Raw genomic sequence first — 21,719 nt, forward strand, 5'->3', positions numbered from 1 at the left:
CTCGCCGGCCGGGGACTGGCTTGGAGGGGGCAAAGCGGCCGAGAGGAGGCCGCGGCCTTCTCTCGCCGGCCGGGGACTGCCGGAGCCAGCCTACTTTAAGCGAAGTGGCGGCCTCGTAGTCCTCCTCAAACTGGAGGTGGTTATTCGGGGCAGTGATGGCGTGGGCGGGACCGGGTTTCTCCTTCTCATTGGTCCCCATCTCTCCCTTATAATAATTGACAGTTTTATCACCCATACACTAACGGGGCGCATTTTAGAATTTTGGCACCCAAAACTCTTTTATTATAAGGGAGAGATGAGGATGTCTTACAAAAAGGGTATGTTTTTTAATAGGTGGATATATTATAATAAGATACAAGGACTTAATGTACACTCTTGTTACTGAATGAAGTAGGCAATCACACATTCTGAATATAGGTTTTTAGATTAGCTATGTGATATGATATACTCAATATCAGTAGAAGATGAGTTTGGCAGCTCAGTTAGAACCGTGAATTAAATGTTTGTCTTCTGTCCCAGGTTCTGTTTGGTTAACAGACAAGTTGGTAATAGGGGTGTTCATTTGGCATAAACCAAGCTGAAAAAATACCCCCCAAATACCTTACCAGTATTTTTAAAGCCAGTTACCAAGTGGGGCTCAATTTCAGCTATCAGAAACGGCCAAGCCCCTCCCCCCCCAAGCCCCACCAAAAAATATTCGGGATTCTACCAGATAGCCGAACTTAAAGGGCATTTAAAGGAATTGCGGTCCCTTTAAATGCCTTCTCCAAGTTGTGCAACTTCATGGTGAGTTCACCCAGAAGGCGTTTAAGGGGCTCGCAGTCCCTTTTAAATACCTTCTGGGTGAACTCACTGCTTGGAGAAGGTGTGTAAAAGGGACTGCGAGCCCTTTAAATGCCTTTGGACTCTTGCCATGGAATTGTGTGACTTGGAGAAGGCATTTAAAGGGACCACTAAATCTGAATGCCATACCGGTATTGGGATTTGGGAATATTGGGAAATACCAATATTTTTCAGGTTCAATATACTTGAACTTGAAAATTACAGTGGCGGGTTATACACCCATTGTTCGTAACTGGCTGTACTTTGGGGACACTGTTTGCTAATGTGCAGGTGACAGTAACTAAATGCACAAAAGTTTTAGAGCTATTTCTTTATGCATTCTGCAAAAAAGGTCATCTTTCATCAACTACACTATTTAATGTAAAAGGAATGTGGGGTTAGTATGCCTAAGTACTCTATATTGCTTTGTTATTCAGTAATAACATTTATTTACTCTTCTGTCTAGGACACAGTATGCTGTACCTCGTGATTCTGTTGTGGAAGAATTACACTTAAAAAACCGATACCTGCAAGAAAAACTTCATGTTTTGGAAAGACAGTTTTCCAGAGAGACTCTTTCAAGGCCTTCAGTAAGTTGCATTTTTTTTTTAATTTCTTGTACAACTAAATTGTACATCCACATACATAACATGAAATCTGTGTTGTACACCCTCTGTTTCTCTTTTGTTTCTTTTTCTTACTCCCATTTTGTTGGCAGTCTTGACTGTAACATTCTGCTATCTGTGTAGATGCTGCATGCAATGCTCCCTCTAAGCTGAGGAGTCTTGTGAGCAAAAATTCTACTTTGTGAGCTACTGGCATTAAAGTTGTGAGTGAGCGATTTGGCTACTGCATAAATTAGTTTGCTCTGAAGCCATTCTTCCTGAGCTAAGACACAAATGTGTGAGCTGGAGGCTAAAAAACTTTGAGCTAGCTCACACTAACTCAGCTTAGAGGGAACACTGGCTGCATGCTCTTAGTTTGGAGCCCAAAAATTTCAGTAGCTACTGGTTTTATAATGAAAAGATTTCATGTTCAAATAGACATGGTATTACCCCACTGTCCTGTCCTGGATGGTCCAGGCTAGCCTGATCTTGTAAGAGCTCAGAATCTAAGCAGGGTCGCCCCTGGATAGTACTTGGACAGGAGACCAATAAGGAAGTCCCAGGTTGCTGTGCAGAGACAGGCAATGGCAAACCACCTCTGTTTATCTCTTGCTTTGGAAGCTCTACGGGGTTGCCATAAGGTGGATTCTACTTGATAGTAAATATACATACGAATACAGTTGTTAAGTTCAACTCATACTAGTGTACATTTAATTCAAAACATATTACAATGAAAAACAACTATAAACTCTGTCAGAAATAAGGGAGAGACAAAAACGTCCAGTGTAACTTTCCAGATCTGTTTGTATAGATCATGAGGTCCCGGATGTATTACGTCCCTCATTGTGTCCTAAAAGACACTTCTCAAGTGAAAAACTGTTAAGCTTCTCCACATCAGTTGATTCTAATGGGAAGCCACTAGAAATTTTTACAAAGCGGGCATGTAGCTTAATCTATTTAGTAGGAGGTAATCTACTATAGTAGGAGGTAAACCTGCTGTTCAAAGTGAAAGCTGCTAACAAATGCCTCAGCTGGAATTTGCGAAGAGCCCAATTTAAACTACCACATCAGTACATTCCATTATTTCTACTGTATTTGTATGTATGTTTACTGTTGATTGTTGTTAGTTGGCATTTTCTACCACCAGTACCCCCACTATCTGTCTTGAGCAGATGGGGAGAAAGTACACAAGCCACAAATTGATTTCTGATCTTATCTCACATAGAACAGGAAGAATTTGGTCTGAAAAGGGACTGATTGCACAAAGTAGTATTTTAGTTTGATACAGATTATGAAGTTTGAATTTGGTAAAGTAATTGCTGAAACCAGGAATATTAAATTAGTAACACTGAAAAGGCAAATTTATTGGTGTGAATTACTAGCAAAGGTATTCTAATCGTTTTGGACTTTTTAAATTTGTTTTTAAAAATACAACTTAGGGGGAGCATGAATTATTTATAAAATAATGAGCATTTTGGAGAAAATAGAGGTGATTTTTTTTCTTCAGCTCTGAAAATTCTAGAACTTCACTCTATTAAAATAATCAATGCACCAGTAATTTTACGGTCGACACAAATCACCATTCGTGGAATTTGTTGCTGCAAGATGCAGTGATGGTTGATAACTTATGTGATATTGTTTTTAAAAAAGAATTAGATTAATGGAGGACACATTTGTGAACTGCTGTTAGCCATGAAAGCTAACTGTTCCAGTTCAGGAGCAGTATACCTCTGCATAACAAAAGCTAGGGAGAAATTATAAAAGAGGGCTTCTACTTAGATGCCTTGCTTATCAGTTTAGTGGAGGAGCTGGCCAGATATTGTTGGAAACAGAATGTTTGACTAGTGTTAGAAATAGAATTCAATTTTTATGCTTTGAATATAAGAGCTATGTTTAAGGACCAGTGAGTCAAGTGAAGATGAGCTGAGGGTAAGGTAGTGAACCCAGGATGAGTTTATGTTGTTTCCAACCAGTGAGAAACAGGAATATATGTCATCCTGATTATGGAATTTCTTTTTCTAGCCCAAGCTTACAGTCTGTGAATGAGGTCCCATTAAGAATATAAGAGCCTTGCTGGATCAGTGTAGTTGTCCAGCATCCTGTCTCAAACAGTGGCTAACCAGTTCCTCTGGAAGTCCATCAACAGGGCATAGAGGCTGAGGCTTTCTCCTGATGTTGCTTCGTGGCACTGGTATTCAGAGGCAGTAAGCGTCTGAATGTAGACGTTCCTTTGAGCCACCATGGCTGGTAGCCACTGATCCTCCATGAATCTGTCTAATCCCCTTTAAAGCTGTTTATTAATGTGTAAAGGCTTTTACCCTTTTTTTCCTCCATTCCAATTGAGTGCTTTTCTTTCATGCTATCTTCCATCTGTACTAGAGTTCTCCAGGTGACACAGTTGCAGTTCCTAACTCTGCCTTTACTGCTAACAGATTCACTAAGCAAAAACATTTGAACTTTCCACCTAAGAAAACTCTACTAAGTAAGGCCAAGTTAAGTCATCATGTTTTTGTTAGTATGAATACAATTGTTGATGGAGTTGATGAGGGGACATACATTGCTGAGGAATCCCATCAGGCTGCTGAAGATGTTGCTATAGTTCCCGAGGAGCAATCTGAAAAAGAGGGAAAGCTGAACGATTTAGAGGCAGGATCAGAAGGCAAGAAGAGCAGCTCTCTGAAAATGAGTTCAACTGAAGAGAATGCTGAAAAAGATATGGCCCAAGAACATGAAGAAGAGAAAACTGACCAAGAATGTGAAATAAATAAGGAAGAAAAGCCAGATAATGCTGAAGAAGGAAGCAGACCCGAATCTTGTTCTGATAGAAAGAGCAACACTCAGTCTGACTCTGAGGTGGATGCTGTTCCACACAATGAATCTGACGCAGGAACTGAAAAAAATGCCAGTGAAATGGTGGTAGAAGAGGCTAATGAGGGCCCTCAGACAGATCAAGAGAGGGCTGGATCTGCCACAGAGCTTTGTGAAGTTCTTCAGGTTTGACACTTCAGCTCCTCCATCCCCTGCTTTTCAGTGTTCCTTTGTATAGCTAATCCTGACTGGTAACCTGGTGATTCCTTAGCGCTGTTGTTACCCTGTCATTTCCTAATACAGCTTACCAACCTGCAAGACCTATTTTTGTAACTGTCAAAACCTTTTTGCTTATAATACAATAGACTTCTAGTACTACAATGCACATATTGTTCCAGATGTATGACAGTAGGTATTAAAAGGTAGGACTGTGTATTAGAAATAAATGTTCCAGCTTATATCTTAGTGGCTCATACCCAATGTACCTTGCGGAATGTGAAGCTAATGAAATGGGACTTCTGATCTTTTCCCTCCTGCAGCCACCTGAAATTCTGCTCCTGGGGGTCAGAGTACCCTCATGAACAACACAGAAAGCAAAGTGGTGGTTCTCCAGTGACGGGGGGGGGGGATTAGTGAAAATTACCTCCCCTCCTCTGTCCATGGAAGCGTGCTTCAGTCAGTGTAGGCAGCTAGCTGCTATCTTCTACCACTAATTGTGAGATTTTCTCATCATATAAATCTATTTTTGCTGTTTGTTTTTTTAACAGTTTATCACAATATCAAGTTGTCTACTTGCAAGTAATACTGTGTGTAGTTTCTACTCCCCTGAGTAGTCTGTTCCCTCAACACACACATGTGCACGGTTCTGTCTTTGGTGCAGGAAGCATTTTCTTAATATACTCATGTAGAATGATTTGCTATTGTCCTTCTAATGAAAGAAGTCTGATAAAGGGCCAGTATGAAAAACCTAAACTTATAATATACAAAAATACATGTATTTATTAGAAGGGCAGCTAAAAACAAATAAAGGCTCAATGAAAGCCTCGTTACAAAGTTAAACTGGCCTGAACACAAAGGCTAATACAAGTGACCTGACGAGTTTCCACCCTATTGGGGGCCTTCTTCAAAGGTCACACAGTTTGAGGTACACATGTTACAATATTACATATTACAATAAAATAACCAATAGGTTAATACTAGACCAAAAAAGGAAAGCTGTAGAAAAAAGAAAATTGAATATGAATAATCAAATGTTTTTTAACTTACAGTGTAGTAAAAATGGCTATATTACTTAAGCAGTATGATCAATAGACACACGACAAGGATGTTTATGAGGCCTCTAAAGATGAGAGTCATGTGTCTGGTGCCAAATACACAGCTGCTGAATTAGAACATCTAAAAAATAAAATATATTTTAAAAGCTAGTGCAGTAAATAAAAGCCAATATAATAGCTGAAACTGAAAAAATCAATAATGTAAAAATTACTTTCCAGTTCTGGTCCAGAAAGCACCTATGTGACTATCTTAGTCAGAGCTAGAGTGTCCTATTTCGGGGGGGGGGAATGGGGGGGAACCACCCCTGCCTGCCTGGGGCCAGGGAGGGCCTTGGCGGGGCTTCCTCGCACTTCCGCCGGCCTTGCAGGTCCACCGCCGGGTGTGGCATATGCTAATGAGTTATGCTAATGAGTTCCCCTAGCTCTTTTTCTACAAAATGACCCCTGGCTCAGAGCTAGAGTGTCCTCAAACAAATAGCAGTGGTATTGAGTAGGTGTGGTTAACTTTTATAGTTTGGTGCTGGATGATGCAATCCTAGTAAAATGCTTAGTCATGGCTGATGCAATCCCAAAGGAATACTTCGTCATGGTTACACACAGGCCCACCAGCAGTGAGGCAGCAGACACATGCTTGTCTGCTGAGAAACAAAATTCTCCTCCTCCTCCTCCTCATTATTATTATTATTATTTGTTCAATTTATTACAGGAGATGAGAGTACAGGAGAGACATAATGCTGTAAAACAGAATACAAATTTTAACATTCAATACAGTTAATAAGAAATAAAACCAGAATAAAATCCCAGATGGCAATTTACGGTTTTCTGTTCACTTTCTGGACTACCTGGCTATATGGTGGGAAGCATAGGAACTTTAACAAAATATATATAGAAGCAGTTTAAATCATCCCCTGCAAAACAGAGTGGAGTGGATGGAAGGAGTATACCAGCTGGCAATTTTCCATGTGGGAGGTGTTCTGTTTGTGGCCTGATGCTTCCCACAGATTTTTGCTGTGACTCTCTTAAGCAAAGAAAGTACTCCATTAAAGCATTTTTAACTGCAACTCAAGGAACCTTATATATGCAATTGTATATAAATGTGATCTTATCTATGTGGGGTATACATCTAGACCAATTAAGACCAGGATTGGGGAGCATAGAAGCGGCATCTGTCTGAAAAGGAATGCTTCTTGGCATTGGAACAAGTCCAGGCTGGTAATTTCCAGCTTATTGAATGTTTGAAGACCAGAAAACTCGTTTGAATTCATGCTCTTAAAATTTACTTTGGCTTGATTGAACAGGTGGACTGGTGTGCAGTGTGAATTTATTATGACAGTTTAGTATTTGTTTTGCTGTTCCTGTGTTAAATTGATTTGATGTGTAGATGGATTGATGTGGATTTGATGTGGATGGATGTCTGTGTCTGCTGCCACGCTGCTGGTGGGCCTGTGTATAACCTTGTGTGTAACTTTGTAACGAGGCTTTCATTGGGCCCTTATTTGTTTTTAACTGCCTTTCTATAAATACGTGTATTTTTGTATATTATAAGTTTACACTAGGTTTTTAATATTGACCGTTGTGGTTCTTGATTCCAGTTTTTGGGTCAAGTTTGTTTTCCCCTCCTTGTGTCTTACTGTCCTTCTAATGAAATCCAGTTAAGTTCCAAATGAATTTATTGAGATTGTGCAGGCAAAAGTAGACTCTTTTATTTGTAAAAAGAAAATGTTGTACCTGAAAATGTTGACAATTTTTGCGATCTTTGATGAAATAATATTAATATTTTACATTTTAATATGGTAATTTCACCGTGCTCCTTCTGTCCTTACTAAGACTTCAGGACTGGGATCAGATGATCTATGCCAAAAGGAACAAGAGCTTCAGAAGGAGAATATAAAATTGTCTTCTGAAAACATGGAATTACGATTCCAGCTAGAACAAGCCAATAAAGACTTGCCAAGATTAAAGGTATACTTTTGTACTTAATGGGCTGGGATAAATGACTGCCTTCTGCTAAGTAAGGAGCCTTTCTATCATGGGAATGAGACCTTCTGCTGTAGGAAAATGCCTTCCACCAGCAGAAGTGTTTTCATTTAGTAGAAGGAAGTCACTGGATCCCATCCAAAGGCAAATACAAAATTAGAAAATAGCTCCAAAGCATGAATGTAGCAAATCTTCCAAAATATCATTTAATCCTTCTGCTTTGAATTATTACATTATGTGTCATATTAGCTTTTAAAATGGATTGGCGGGGGGGGCGCTTCCTTGTAAAATTGACACTGAGAGAGAGACAGTGACATTCAATGGGTATATTCTGATGTGGATCCATATCTAAATGATGAAAATACATTTGGATATACTGTATATCCCACAGCCAATAAACGCAGTGCTAACAGACAGCTTCCCCATTCCAATGGGTATTGGATGCCTGTCTGATTCATTCTCATGGATTGTCATTTGTGTGTACAAGCCTGTTTGTAGTATGTGGCTTTGTCTCTGGACTGGAGCATTTGCTTGTATACTAAAATGTATTAGTGACAAGTATTAGCAATAGCATCTATAACCATTCTTCTGTTACTGTCTAGTCCTCCTCCTTCAGTTTTCCTCTCAAAATGCTGGCTGTTTTCAAAATGCCTAGTTGTTAGTGGGAGTATGCTCTTTGTAAACTATGAATTCAAAACATCAGTAGCCTTGTATATTTTGCACATACTTTGATAGCATTATATACAACACTAGCACTCTATGCAGAATATGATCATATTAAAGACACAACAGTGGCTAAAGGATATAAATTTGATAGACTGTGGCAGGTGACAAAGATGATAAGCCAGTTCACCGAGCTAGAAAAAGTATGGGATATCTGTAAGCGGCAAGCTGGGGGTTGTCGAGGGTGGGTCAGCAATAGGCACACGGCTCTCTGTTGCATGAGAACACCTTGGCGTTGGTGTCAATGTGGCAGTAGCAATTACATTTTTTTCTTCTGTTTGTACATAATCTTTTTTAATTTTCATTTCATTGTTAAAATGTGTCATTTTGGGAATGCATTTTTCACCTGAATAAGGTTACCAGTTATTTTCACTATTTAGGATCAAGTGGCTGACTTAAAAGAAATGTGTGAGCTTCTCAAAAGAGACAAGGCAGAATCTGAGCGGAAGTTAGGCAGTGTCAGAGGGGTGAGTAAAATATATTTTAAGAATAAGACTGAACTAATATGTAGCTATTCACCTTGAAGCTTTTTTGTTAATTTTGAAAAAGTGGTGAAAATGTTGCTATGCTTGTTTGATAATTGGATATACGCACAGAGAGAAAGAGAGAGAATATGCAGAAATTCTATTAGATAGTAAGTCTGTCTGCGGCCAGAGTCTATAGAGCTTTTTCGGGCATACCCAAAAGCTTCTGCACAGCTACTACTTGACCTATTTACACTTGGAATAGCAGTTTGCATGCTTTTGAAGCACCAGTGACCTTTAAAATCAATTTCCTGCACACTGTAGGGAAGGGCTTTTGCTATTATGTAATCAAAACCCCTACTGGCCTATCACCCATGATGTTTACCCTAAAGTATCTTTAACTTTGTTGATGCTTATTCCATCAAGCAAATCATCTTCTTGTTAATATAGAATGTGGAGCTAGTTTCTGGGCTTATCTTAGTACATATATGATGTCCAGGGTTAGTTTTATTCTCCTCCGGTATGGACAGTAACAAGCTTTGACAGATTTTATCAGTTCACATCACCTTTCTCTTGGCTTATGAAGAAGAATGAATACTTGGCATTGATGAAGGCAAGCTTCTTAGGGCCTTTCTTTTTCTCCCTGGGAGTTCTTATGCATCTCTCATTAGCTGCATCATAGAAGCTTTCCATGATTCAAGACAAGTTCCCTGTTCCATGCTGCTTACTGCTCTCTCCTGATTTCTGTAGGTCAGTTTCATGCCCAGTACCCTTTGGGCATTCATCCCATGTGGAGCAACGCATTACTGTTGCTGTGAGCAATGATCTTTTAGTGTCTTAGGAAAAATTGGCTGAGGTTCATAACTGAGAGTGTTTTGGGGTCAAGGATCATGCTGAGGAAACCTCTGGGGCTGGATTTGGCTACTGGGGCATCTCTTTTTTTTCTTATACCTAGTATAGAATGTTTACCCTAGGCTAATACACCACTGTCTTTAGCTTCATTATTCCAGCAAGCTAATGCTCTCCTCTTGTTAGTATAGAACCTGAAGTTAACCCTTGGGTGTATCAGTTAATGAGAGATATGCTGTAAGGATAAGCAGTTGTAAGTCATTTCCATCTTGCTAAGCTTGATAGCTTTCCAGGGACATCTGACTAGCCGCTGAAAAAGATACTGTTGGGATCAGACTAATGGTCTATGTAATACAAATAGGCTGTTAGTTGTTATTTTATGTCCTGTACCTCCTTTGTCACCATATCTCTAAGAATAAGGTTTGTAGTAAATCAGTAATTTGTGAGCAACCTGGTCTCCCCAGTCAGAGAAAATGGTATCAGCTGAAGCAAAGAGAATACAGAAGTCCATCTTGGATATTAGAAACATTCATCATGCTAGGATCGTTCAGTTTGTGTGATGGAACAGGGCTTCTGTGAAATGGTTTTTTTAAATGTTTTTTTTTATAAAGGCTGGAAGAAGTGGCAAAACTGTTCCAGAGTTAGAGAAAACAATTGGTTTGATGAAAAAGGTTGTTGAGAGGGTCCAGAGAGAAAATGAAGAGCTAAAAAAAGCACCTGGAATGGTCTCCAGTGAAAAAATCAGCAGCCTTGAACAAGAAAATGAGTGTTTAAAGGTAAAAAAGAAAAGTATAAAAGTGGATTTCCATAGCCATAAGTATTATTTAGCTTAATGTCAGGATATAAATGCAGAATGTACACCATCCTTCTTTCTGGCAGTTGGCCTCCAAGATGGTGTATAATCAGAAAAATCAACATTTAGTAAGTTACTCAGGCAGCCATGATATAATGTCTCCCCGGCATCTTGCTACAATTGTTTCTCTTTGAAAGGCTCCACAGTGCTCATAATAACACACCCATCTTCAAAATGTGTCACAATCTAATAGAAAACAGAAGAGTATCCAACTATCAAGATTTGGAAAGACGGACTAGCAGACTATGCTGTAATGGCGAAGCTAACGAGTTATATAAATAAAAGACTGACCAATGAATTTCAGGAGAAATGGAAACCTTTTTATTCATATTATGGATATAACTGATGTGCTTATTTGGTTTAGGGAGAAAATCTGAGAAATGCAAGATATCACATTATTCTTTTTACAATTCTTTTTTTTTAAATATAGTCTGTATGGTCCAGATTTACAGAGCAAAATATTAGTAATGTTGAAAAACTATCTTAAGAACTAATATAAATATTGAAATTTAACATCACCATATTTAATCAATGATAAGACTCTATATGTACTGGGCATAGAATAGACTTACACTAATATTTAGATAGAAGCTGAAGATGTGATAACTTAAAGCTGATGATGTGGCAATTTTAATTGTTGTTATCTTAAAACCACTAGCTGCAGGGTGACACTGCAGGGTGACACATTTTGGTTATTATTTTTAGTTAAAATTTTTTAAAGGGTACAGAAGGAAAGAGGGTATATGGGAATAGATGTAAAAGTGTGTGTATATATATAAATATTACACACACACATACTGTGCTGGGTAGTGGCAGATGTTTTGGACCTTAAGGGTCTTTATCCAGGCAGATTGTGTATGGATCCCTGTTCTCCCAGGAACAGTGGTGAATGATGGAGGCACTGAAGGAAATCCCCTTTCCCATCAGTGCAATTTTTTCCCCCCTCATTTTAAGGACATTACTATATACTACATAGGAGCTGCGGTGGCTCAAGTGGTTAAGACGCTGAACTGTAGGCTCTGGAAGGTCAGTAGTTCAGCAGTTCAAGAACCGGGTGCCGCAAGACGGGGTGAGCTCCTGTCTCTAGTCCCAGCTCCTGCCAACCTAGCAGTTCGAAAGCAAGAAATTGCAAGTAGATAAATAGGTACCACTTAAGTGGGAAGGTAACAGCGTTCCGTGCGCCTTGGTGTTTAGTCATGCTGGCCACATGACCACGGAAACGTCTTCGGACAGCGCTGGCTCTTCGGCTTTGAAACGGAGATGAGCACCGCAACCCTAGAGTCGGATTCGACTGGCTTTCGAGCAAGGGAACCTTTACCTTTTATATACTACATAGGTGTATTACAGTTGACAAAAATCACTGTGAACTTTGCAATGTACTTAAATGGTCAATGTAATTTGCAGATGCTCACAGTATCAGCTATTTAATTGATAACCACTATTCCTTTCTGGTTTTACCTGTGAAATAAATTAAGTCTGAATTGGAAAAACTGAAACTTCATCATGGAGATGAACTGAGTATGCGTTATGAGTTGAAGACTAAAGGAACAGAAAAAATCATTGCAGAAAATGAGAGAATACGGAAAGAGCTGAAAAAGGTATGAATTTATAAATCTACAGATTTATGATTTTTATTGCATTTGGGCTCTTACCAGAATGCAAAAAGATATTTTTAAACATAGATATGCCTTCTTAAAAATTGCCTATTTGACTTGCTCCTAAGGCTCTCTTCTGCAAAGCAAGGAATCTAATCTATACAACTACTCATTTTTAATACATTTTTTTTAATTGCCTGTAGGAAGTAGAGAATGGAGAGAAACTGCGAATTGCAAAGAACAGTCTTGAGATAATAAATGAGAAACTGACTGCAAAACTGGAGGAGACAGTAAGAAAGTTAAGCTTGGCTGAGAGCAGAAACCCACAACTTGAAGGAGCTGACAGCAAGGGCTGGAAATCCATTGTCATAACAAGGTAGGCACTGAGAACAAATATGGTATTACAGACCCCCATCCCAAAAGCAGCTAAGCAGTGTGCCCGCATATGAGGCCTATGGAAGGGGGGGGGGGGAACCCACGTGCTTCCACCCAGCTGCAAACACAGGTGGCGAAGTCAACAGATAGTTATTTGACTGGCACAGTTATTTTGCTGATGAGAGTGCAGTGATTAGTATTAATTCTATTGATATACAAATGGAGGGGCTCACAGAACTATTAGAGACTAGGAATAAGGCCCGTTGTGGAAATAAATAAATACCCCTCACTCTTCATCTTTCCGTCTCTCCCCACACACACACCTGCAGCCTCTACCATGCTCTGGAGCCCTGACTGCTACGTCACATTGGCTGTCATAGGAGAGGCATCTCAGCAGGGTATAAGGACACAGAGTCCACCATTTTCTCCAGGGGAACTGATCTCTGCCATCTGGAAAGCAGTTGTAATTCTGAGTGATCTCTAGCCCTCTCCTGGAGATCGGCAACAATGGTTCCCTGGGAGGAAAAGTACAGTCTTCACAGCGTACATCATTCTCCTCTCCCCCTTTTGATATGCACAACAACCCCGTGAGGTAGGTTAAGCTGAAAGTCTATGAGTGGTCTGAAATCACCCACTCAGCTTCCACAGCAAGAACCTGGGTCTGGCAGACCCTGCTCTGAAGCGCTAACTGGCTTCCTTAGACACAGAATATCCAGGAATTTCCCAACCTGGAGCTGGCGACCCTAGTCAGGACAGGCCCCAATGAGTTCCTCACAAAGGCCTGGGAAGGGTTTCCTTCTACCAGCAGCCACTGAAGGAAAAGTTAGTCCCACAGAGGGTCTTTTTGTTGTGTATTTTCCCAGAAAAATAGATACGATTGCTAGTGCATTCAGTTTCTATCACAAATGGATTTCTGACAGGAGGTATGCACTGTGTCAATTGTAGACCTATGTCTTATTTTTTAAACTTATCTTAGGGTTTAAAAGATTCTGTTACTGTATTGGTTTTTGTAGTACTTGTCTAGCATTGCAGTTTAAGATTTTAAGTCTGGAATCATTATTGGTTGAATGGACCTTAATCTTTCAGGATGTATGAAAATAAGATGAAAGAAATGGATGCTGATATTGCCAAAAAAAATCAAACCATTAGTGAACTTAAAAATACACTGCGGAAAGCAACAGATCATGAAGAAAAAACTGAAAAATATATCCAAGACTTAAAAGCACAAGTGAGTAAAACGTTCTTTTTCTAACCATTTACTAAGTGTATATTATTCGCAGATTTCTAATGCACAATGCTCCTTTGTTAGAATGCCTTAAACACTGGGATTTTCCCCATCTCAAGGAGTGGTCTTTACTTGAGTTAGCACCAGATTCTGGTCCCACTGGGTTTGTGGGAGACAAAACAAGCCTTGTTTAGGCACAGTTCTCAATAGGCTGCTTCCAGCAGAGCTTTTCCTCAATCAAAGACTCCATATTCTAAAGCTTTCTGAAGAAAAGCGGGGAGGGGAGGACTCCAGATCCAGGTTCAGATCCCCACTGTGCTTGTTGTATGATCTTGGGCCAGTCAACCTCAACCTAACCTCCTCCTCAACCTAACCTCCTCCTCAACCTAACCACAACAGGAAGGCTGTGAGGATAAAATGGAGAGGAGAATGATGTAAGATGCTTTCTCCATTGAGGAGAAAAGTGGGGTGATAAATGAATACATTTTAAAAACTGTAGAATGGGGGGGAAGGTTGGTTGGTTGGTGAGTGGGAAATGGAAGGAAGCAGGGAAATGAAAGAGGATATGGTGGCTATCAAGAAGAGAGAAAAAGGAAACAGTGTGGGAAAGGGCATACAGGGGGAAACTGATCCCCAGAAGTCCTTAAGAACATAAGAGAAGCCAATGTTGGATCAGGCCAATGGCCCATCCAGTCCAACACTCTGTCACACAGTGGCCAAAAATACCAGGTCCCATCAGGAGGTCCAGCAGTGGGGCCAGGACACTAGAAGCTCTCCCACTTGCTCCCCCCAAGCACCAAGAATACAGTGCATCACTTGCCCCAGACTGATAGTTCTTATCTAAGTTGTTGTTCAGTCGCACAGTCGAGTCCGACTCTTCGCGACCCCATGGACCACATCACGCCAGGCCCTCCTGTCTTCCGTCGTGCTCCGGAGTTTGCTTAATTTTATGTTCGTTGCATCGATAACACTGTGTCATGACCCCAGAGGGGTCTTTGGGTTCCGCCGCCACCACCCTGGATTTATGGTCCCTTGGGAGGCCCAGGGTACCTTCCCAAGCCCCTTTTCAGCCGAGCAATACAGGCGTGATTGACCCAGGCAGAGAAAATAATTACACAAAAAGGGTTTATTAAAACAACAGTGGGGCAGGGAAAAACAAGACACGGCAAGGTGCTTAAAAAGGGGATAACAGTGTGAAAGGAAAAATAAACATAAACTAACGCAGCTACCTGTTACTCCTAACTGTTTTACTTCCAGGCCCCCAGCCTGCCTAACACTCACGCTGAGGGATCCTTTCCTCGCAGACCAACCTGTCTTCTCACTGAGATCAGGTTGCAGAGAGACGAAGGACGGAGGGATCTTCCTCTTCCCAGTCCAGCCTATCTTCTCACTAAGATCAGGCCGCAGAGAGAGACGAAAGACACCCTTTTCCCTCAGCGAACAGCTCAGATTCCTTCTCCCACCAGACTATCACAGTCTCCTCTCAGACTGTCTTCCCAACCGACTCCAACGGTCTCTTTAGAATCTTCTCTCTGCCTCTCCCAATGCCTTCTGGGAGTTGTAGGCCTACCTGTCTCCTACTGCCACCCAGGCCTCTTAGGCTGGCTAGGCCGTACTGGCACAGGCCAGATCATGACACACTGTCTAACCATCTCACCCTTCTTCTTTGACCTTCAATCTTTCTCAGCATCAGGGTCTTCTCCAGTGAGTGCTACCTTCTCATTTGATGGCCAAAGTATATGAACAACAATTAGGGTTGATTTCTTTTAGGATTGACTGATTTGATCTCCTTGCAGTCCAAGGGACTCTCAAGAGTCTTCTCCAGCACCATAATTCAAAAGAATCTATTCTTCAGCACTCGGCCTTGTGGCCACTGATGGACCTCTGCTCCATGTTTATCCAATTCCCTCTTGAAGCTGTCCATGCTTGCAGCAGCTGCCACCACCTCCTGCGGTAGTGAATTCCATGTGTTAATCACTCTTTGGGTGAAGAAGTACTTCCTTTTATCTGTTCTAACCTGACTGCTCAGCAATTTCATTGAGTGCCCACGAGTTCTTGTATTGTGAGAAAGGGAGAAAAATACTTCTCTACCTGCTCTATCCCATGCATAATCTTCGAACCCTTTGATCATTCTAGTTGCCCTTTTCTGTATTTTTTCCAATGCTATAATATCCTTTTTGATGTGTGGTGACCAAAACTGTACACAGTATTCCAAATGAGGTTGCACCATCAATTTATACAAAGGCATTATGATACTGGCTGATTTGTTTTCAATTCCCTTCCTAATAATCCCCAGCATAGCATTGACCTTTTTTACTGTAGTCACACACTGTCTCGACATTTTCAGAGAGTTTTCTACTACAACTCAAGATCTCTCTCAGTCTCCGCCAGTTCAGACCCCATCAATGCGTATTTATAGTTAGGATTTTTGGCCCCAATGTACATCACTTTGTACTTGGTCACATTGAACCCCATTTGCCACATTGATACCCACTCACCCATCCATCCTCGACAGATCCCTTTGGAGTGCCTCACAATCCTCCCTGGTTCACACCACCCTGAACAATTTTGTGTCATCTGCAAATTTAGCCACTTCACCGCTTACTCCCAACTCCAAATCATTAATGAACAAGCAGCATCAGACCCAGTACTGATCCCTGCAGTATCCCACTGCTTACCATCCTCCACTGAGAAATTTGCCCATTTATATTTACTCTGTTTCCTATTAATTAGCCAGTTTTTGATCCACAAAAGGACTTGTCCTTTTCTCCCGTGACTATTGAGCCTTTGATGAGGAACTTTATCAAAAGCTTTGTGGAAGTCAAGGTAAACAACATCTGTTGGGTCCCCCTTGTCCACATGTTTGTTCACCCCCTCAAAGAACACTAACAGGTTAGTGAGACAAGATCTTCCCTTACAGGACCCATGCTGAGTCTTCCTCAATAGTTTTTGTTCATCAATGTGCCTACTGATTCTTTCCTTAATAACAGTTTCCACCAACTTTCCCGGTATTGACGTCAGAATGTATGGCATGTAATTTCCCGGATCTTCTCTAGTACCCTTTTTAAAGATGGGAGTGAAATTAGCTGCCTTCCAGTCCTCAGGAATGGAGGCAGATTTTAATGAAATATTGCATATGTTTGTCAGGAGATCCCCAAGTTCACATTTGAGTCCTTTCAGAACTCTTGGATGCATGCAGGTTCCTCACTTGTTCAAGTATAATCTTATAGCCATAAGTGTTCAGGTGTTTAGCTTCATGAACTATAACCAAGAGAGGGAGTACCACAATCCCTCTCTTACTCTATTGACAGTTGAATGTAGGCTCTCCTAGATGCTGGTAATAATTCCCAGTGGAAACTTAAGCTTTATTTAACAGGATTCAGGATCTCCCATAAAGTGTTAATAAAATGAAGGTAAGTATATGACAAGGGGACCAAGGTTATAAAGTATATAAAGCTCAGGTACAATCCTAAGGGGAAATTGTTTCATAGCTTCCACGTGTTGTTTCTTTTCATCATAGACTTTTGACTGTATATTGATGGCTGCCACTGTTAAGAAATGTTTGCTAACCACAGGAGTGGACATCCAGTTTTGTTTGGGCAAGGCCTATGGTTCAATTGTAGAGCATCTGCTTGGCATTCAGAAGAGCCTAGGTTCAATCTCTGGCATCTCCAGATAAAAAGATATGGCAGCCGGTGATGTGAAAGACCTCTGCCTGAAATCCTGGAAAGCCACTGCCAGTTTGAGTAGACAATACTGGCTTTGATGGACCAAGGAGTCTGGTTCAATATAAGGCAGCTTCACGTGTATTCATGATTGGCTACTGTCATTAAAGCTGCCTGAAGTCAGTCATGGGAAATATCTCCCTTCTAACAAGTTACAGTGTATAGTCTTAGTACAGTATAAATAATAACACTGAACTATGCTTTTTATGTAGATTGAGCTTCTCAAACACTTTCCTGAGGGTGTTGAAACAGAACAAGGACTTGTCAGAGAACTTCAGCTTCTCAGGTAAGGCACAAAAAATGTAAGTTTGTTTCTTACCCAGACCTGATTTGAAAAATATCTAGGGGGTGACCTGTGGTCTGTTTTATGACATTGCAGGTTAACCAATAATCGCTTGGAAAAGGAAAAGGCAGAACTAGCTCACCAGCTGGAGGTTTACCAGAATCAAACTGAGATTAAGAAAGGCAATAGCTTTGCTGCTGGTAACACTTTAATTATTTCATCGGATAGATCGAATCTTACAGTTGTTTCATGTATGGGTATTTGACATAAGAGAGAAGTTAAGTTCTTACTTGCCACTGAACTCAGTAACCGACTTTCACTACTAAGCAAACTGGGTGAGGCACTTCTCCCATGCCCGAACTTTGATAAATCTCACTTTTTCCTGAGAAAACTAATGCTTGAAGAAGAGTTTTGGAAGATTTTAAACAACTGGATGGTCCAGTGAGATTTGTTCCCTTTATTGTACTTGTATTGGATACTTTGCACTTACTGAAGATCATCAGATTGGCAATGAAATATCTCAGAGACAATGAAAAGAGTGGAAACTTAACTAAGTTGAATACTGAAATGCACTGATACCTTTGATTGTTCAGTTTGTGATCCTATTCTAGATAAAGACTTTCAGCTTAGATTTCTGCTAAAACATCTGACTGCGAGACATAAACAGGTCAAACAGTTAACAGCAATAACAGTTATCATAGGACACTTAGAAGGCTGTGCAGTAATGCATTCTGGCATTGCAGTCCAGAATTTATCTCCATTATTTGTGTAAATTGGCTGTATTTTCCTCATGCAGCTATGTTTAACCCACACATCCTATTCCTGGATTACTTACAGCCTTGAATAAAAAGCACATTGCATGACTCAGTTGATTCTTTATTGAAAAAATAATGAGATTTCTTAATCTACGTGTATGTTTGCTCTTTGTGCTTAAAACCTTCTCTTTTAATATCCAGAGAAAGATGAAAATTACACATTAAAATCTGAAGTAGCAGACCTCAAGATGCAGCTAAAATCCTCAGATTTGGAGCAGCAGTGCCTTAAGGTTAGTATTGTAACGTCCTTGTATCTAATTGCCAAGGCTGACTCCTAAGCAGATCAAAAATATCTGGGAAACAGGCCCAGGCTCAGCTACAATTTCACAGTTCTGCGAGCCGAGGGGAAATCCCAGGCTTGCACAAAAGTCTGATTTGTTAAAAACAAAATTGAGGCATTAAACACTGAGTCTGGACAGCAAATCAGTTTGTCATAAGAACCCAAAAGGGCACCAAGGGCCATCAAAACCAGGAAGAGGAGGATATGCCAGACTTACACAGAAAGGTAATTTCTATCTGTGCTCTTTGCCCACACACCAGCCACATTTAAGTACTTTTAGGTCACATGTATTTCAGTGGGAGGAGATGAATATATTCTTAAATTCTCCACTGAAAACAATGGAACTTTAAAGTACTTAAACTTTGGGTGGATTATATTCATTATGTTTATGGCCTTCCTTTTAAATAGACATAAAAAGAGAACATGAATATTCCATATACTTTGAGATTAAATTGTTGACTTAATGGGTAAAAATGGTGCCTTTTCCTCATTAGGAAGAAATCAGGAAGCTAAAAAATGAATTGGATAATTTTGACCCATCTTTTTTTGAAGAAATTGAGGATTTAAAATATAACTACAATGAAGAAGTTAAAAAAAATATCATTCTGGAAGAAAAACTGAAAACTCTTTCTGAACAGTTTGGTGTTCAAATAGACATTCCAGCCAGAGTTTCTACTGAGTAAATCAGAAAGGTAGGTATCTACCTGAAGTAGCCAGGAAATGCTGTCTGATTGAAGATGCATCTTGGCTCAGAACTCAAAGAGCACAAAAACTCACTCATAAGGAGTCAAGTCAGACATTTTCTTATGAGTGACAAAAATGTGAAGCTTATTCCCACTGTGAGCCTCTACTACACCTCCTTCAGCTCTTGAGTAAGGAACTATCTCTGTGATGAATGTGAGCCACTTCTTGTTTTCAGGTGGGGGGAAAAAACTAAATAAAAGATTTGTACTATTTTAAATCTGAGAACCTGTTAGTTCTTATTGTTGCTAAATTATTTTATTATATGTTTATAGATATTCCATCATTGTATTGCACATAATATAGTTTAACATTTTAAATGCTCATCATTAACATGTTATGCAAGCAGTAGGTGAATGCTTATTTGTCTAGCCTCAAATATTTAAAATTGAGGCTAATCAGCTACATTATTATAAAGTTTTGATTTTTTTTAAAATTACCAAAGAACTTTACTTCATTGTTTTTGGAATTTGTGATTAAGACCACATTTTAGTTGCATTAGCCCAAGATTAGTGAAACACTCCCCCAGAGAGAAAGTATTAAATTATATAAGCAAGTTGTATCCTGTGTTAAAGCAAACATGCTTCTAGAGAAATGCAGAATATCTGAAGTGAATATTGTAAAATGTTACACCTTAGGGTCTTAAATTACGTGTTGTATTCTAATAACCTCAGGCAGTGGATCCTACAATTGGGCTCCACCAACGGTAAAACATTCGCTAGTGGAGCACTGCTAACAGAATCAGAGGATCACCAACCTATGGATACTGCCTCAGTTGTATAAGTTTGTATCTACAACCATACACTCTCCTTTAAACTACAAAGTAAAGGACACTGTCCTTCCCAAATCATTCCTTTTCATGCAAAATATACAGGAACGCCAACTGCTACATATGTACCTATCCCAATAGATGTACTACCCAAGTGTTTTGGGTTCTAATATTTGACAGAGTACAACATTTGGCACAAGAAGCTGCCCTTAAGGGTACACAGTAATACTGACTTAAGTCCAAAATAATACTCCTGCCCTCAAAAGCCTTGGCTAGTATAAACCCTACTCAGTTCTAGGGAGATTCAGGCATCAAAGCAGTCTAGTAAACAGCTGTTTGATCATTTTAAGTTACAAAATGAGAAGAAAACTCCAGTGCTATCGATGTCAAATGTTATCTTTCTATAATAAATATACCTATACATATTGATCAATATACTACAGCAATTATTGAAAATAACTGTACAGCAATTAAAAAACATGGCACTCCATGTACCTGCTTCTTGCTGCTTTAATAAAGTGTCTCAGATGCTTAACTGTTTGAGACTGTTAAAGATGTTCAAGAGACATAGTTTAGATTTTCCTTTATGGCTCTTCTTCTGTATGAACAGTAATATTTGTTATATTTACATGAGGGTTTGAAGACATTAAATACTATTTACATCTGGACACAATCTGACACTTCAGTTCCAAATACATGGGACAGTCATAAAAATTGCTATTTTTACAAAAAGAAATCTTGTCATAGATCCCACACTATATCTCTGAGACTATTGAATCTTTGACCATCCACCTTTGAAAAGTAATTAAAAAGTGTCTTTGATTCAAAATTATAGTCATATTTGGCCCCACTGAAAGTGACAACAACTGGTTGAGAAGTCAAATGAGGGTCCCCAATTGGCCAGGTCAAGCCAAGATGATGTCGATGGAGCTATAAAGAGAAGAAAAACACTATTAACTTATCAGCATTAAGTACTAAATTATATAGCCAGAACAAAATCACCCATTTCCTACTCGAGCATACACCATTTTAAATGATTTTATTCCAAAAAGAATTTGTAGAACAAAATGAGAAATTCAAACTTCTCTACTGCATAGTTTGTACACTTAGTGTATTCTTCTAAGCAATTTAGCAAATATCTCATTTTAGGAAAAGAAAAACAGAAAACTCAGTTGTCGTTTTTAATAAACCACTTGGCCTGTTGGGGTATTGCACTTGAAACAGTTGTGAATAAATCAAAAGCTGACTACTTAACAAGGTCTCAAAATTACCTTGATTAAATATCCATTGTTGCAATGCCATACAATTCCTTCAATTTTCCCTTCATTGCATCCACTGAACCAAGAGAGCAGGTCGTTGTGATTTAGTGCTGGTGGAGTTTTTATCTGAAATGCTCCATGTGGTACAAGGAGGTGCACAGGATGTTTCTTGTTTCCTAAACCTATTGAAATATTGTTTAAAAGTACAAGCAGGAGAGAGTCTGTTACAGAAACTTATTTATTATTTAATTTATTTATTTGATTTGTACCCCACCCT

At 39.7% G+C, this 21,719-nt stretch overlaps 2 protein-coding genes across 2 annotated transcripts in view; one reads left to right on the forward strand and one right to left on the reverse strand.

The window, feature by feature from the left end:
• Positions 1-19,625, forward strand: part of CEP290 (centrosomal protein 290kDa) — a 94,605-nt gene extending 74,980 nt beyond the window's left edge. The window contains exons 42-52 of the mRNA XM_015407421.1: positions 1,289-1,412; positions 7,337-7,471; positions 8,590-8,676; positions 10,134-10,298; positions 11,851-11,973; positions 12,174-12,346; positions 13,432-13,573; positions 17,508-17,581; positions 17,675-17,778; positions 18,535-18,623; positions 19,168-19,625. Coding sequence (XP_015262907.1) covers positions 1,289-1,412; positions 7,337-7,471; positions 8,590-8,676; positions 10,134-10,298; positions 11,851-11,973; positions 12,174-12,346; positions 13,432-13,573; positions 17,508-17,581; positions 17,675-17,778; positions 18,535-18,623; positions 19,168-19,356 — 1,405 coding nt within the window. The 3' untranslated portion in view covers positions 19,357-19,625. The remainder of the gene's footprint in view (positions 1-1,288; positions 1,413-7,336; positions 7,472-8,589; positions 8,677-10,133; positions 10,299-11,850; positions 11,974-12,173; positions 12,347-13,431; positions 13,574-17,507; positions 17,582-17,674; positions 17,779-18,534; positions 18,624-19,167) is intronic.
• A 296-nt stretch (positions 19,626-19,921) lies between these two features.
• Positions 19,922-21,719, reverse strand: part of LOC107107152 (chromosome unknown open reading frame, human C12orf29) — a 9,238-nt gene continuing 7,440 nt past the window's right edge. The window contains exons 6-7 of the mRNA XM_015407409.1: positions 21,455-21,624; positions 19,922-21,113 (exon numbers count right to left, since the gene is read on the reverse strand). Of these exons, the coding sequence (XP_015262895.1) occupies positions 20,925-21,113; positions 21,455-21,624 (359 nt within the window). The 3' untranslated portion in view covers positions 19,922-20,924. The remainder of the gene's footprint in view (positions 21,114-21,454; positions 21,625-21,719) is intronic.

Source organism: Gekko japonicus, unplaced genomic scaffold, assembly GCF_001447785.1.
Source record: "Gekko japonicus isolate JY-2015 unplaced genomic scaffold, Gekko_japonicus_V1.1 scaffold3137, whole genome shotgun sequence".
NCBI classification, from domain to species: domain Eukaryota; kingdom Metazoa; phylum Chordata; class Lepidosauria; order Squamata; family Gekkonidae; genus Gekko; species Gekko japonicus.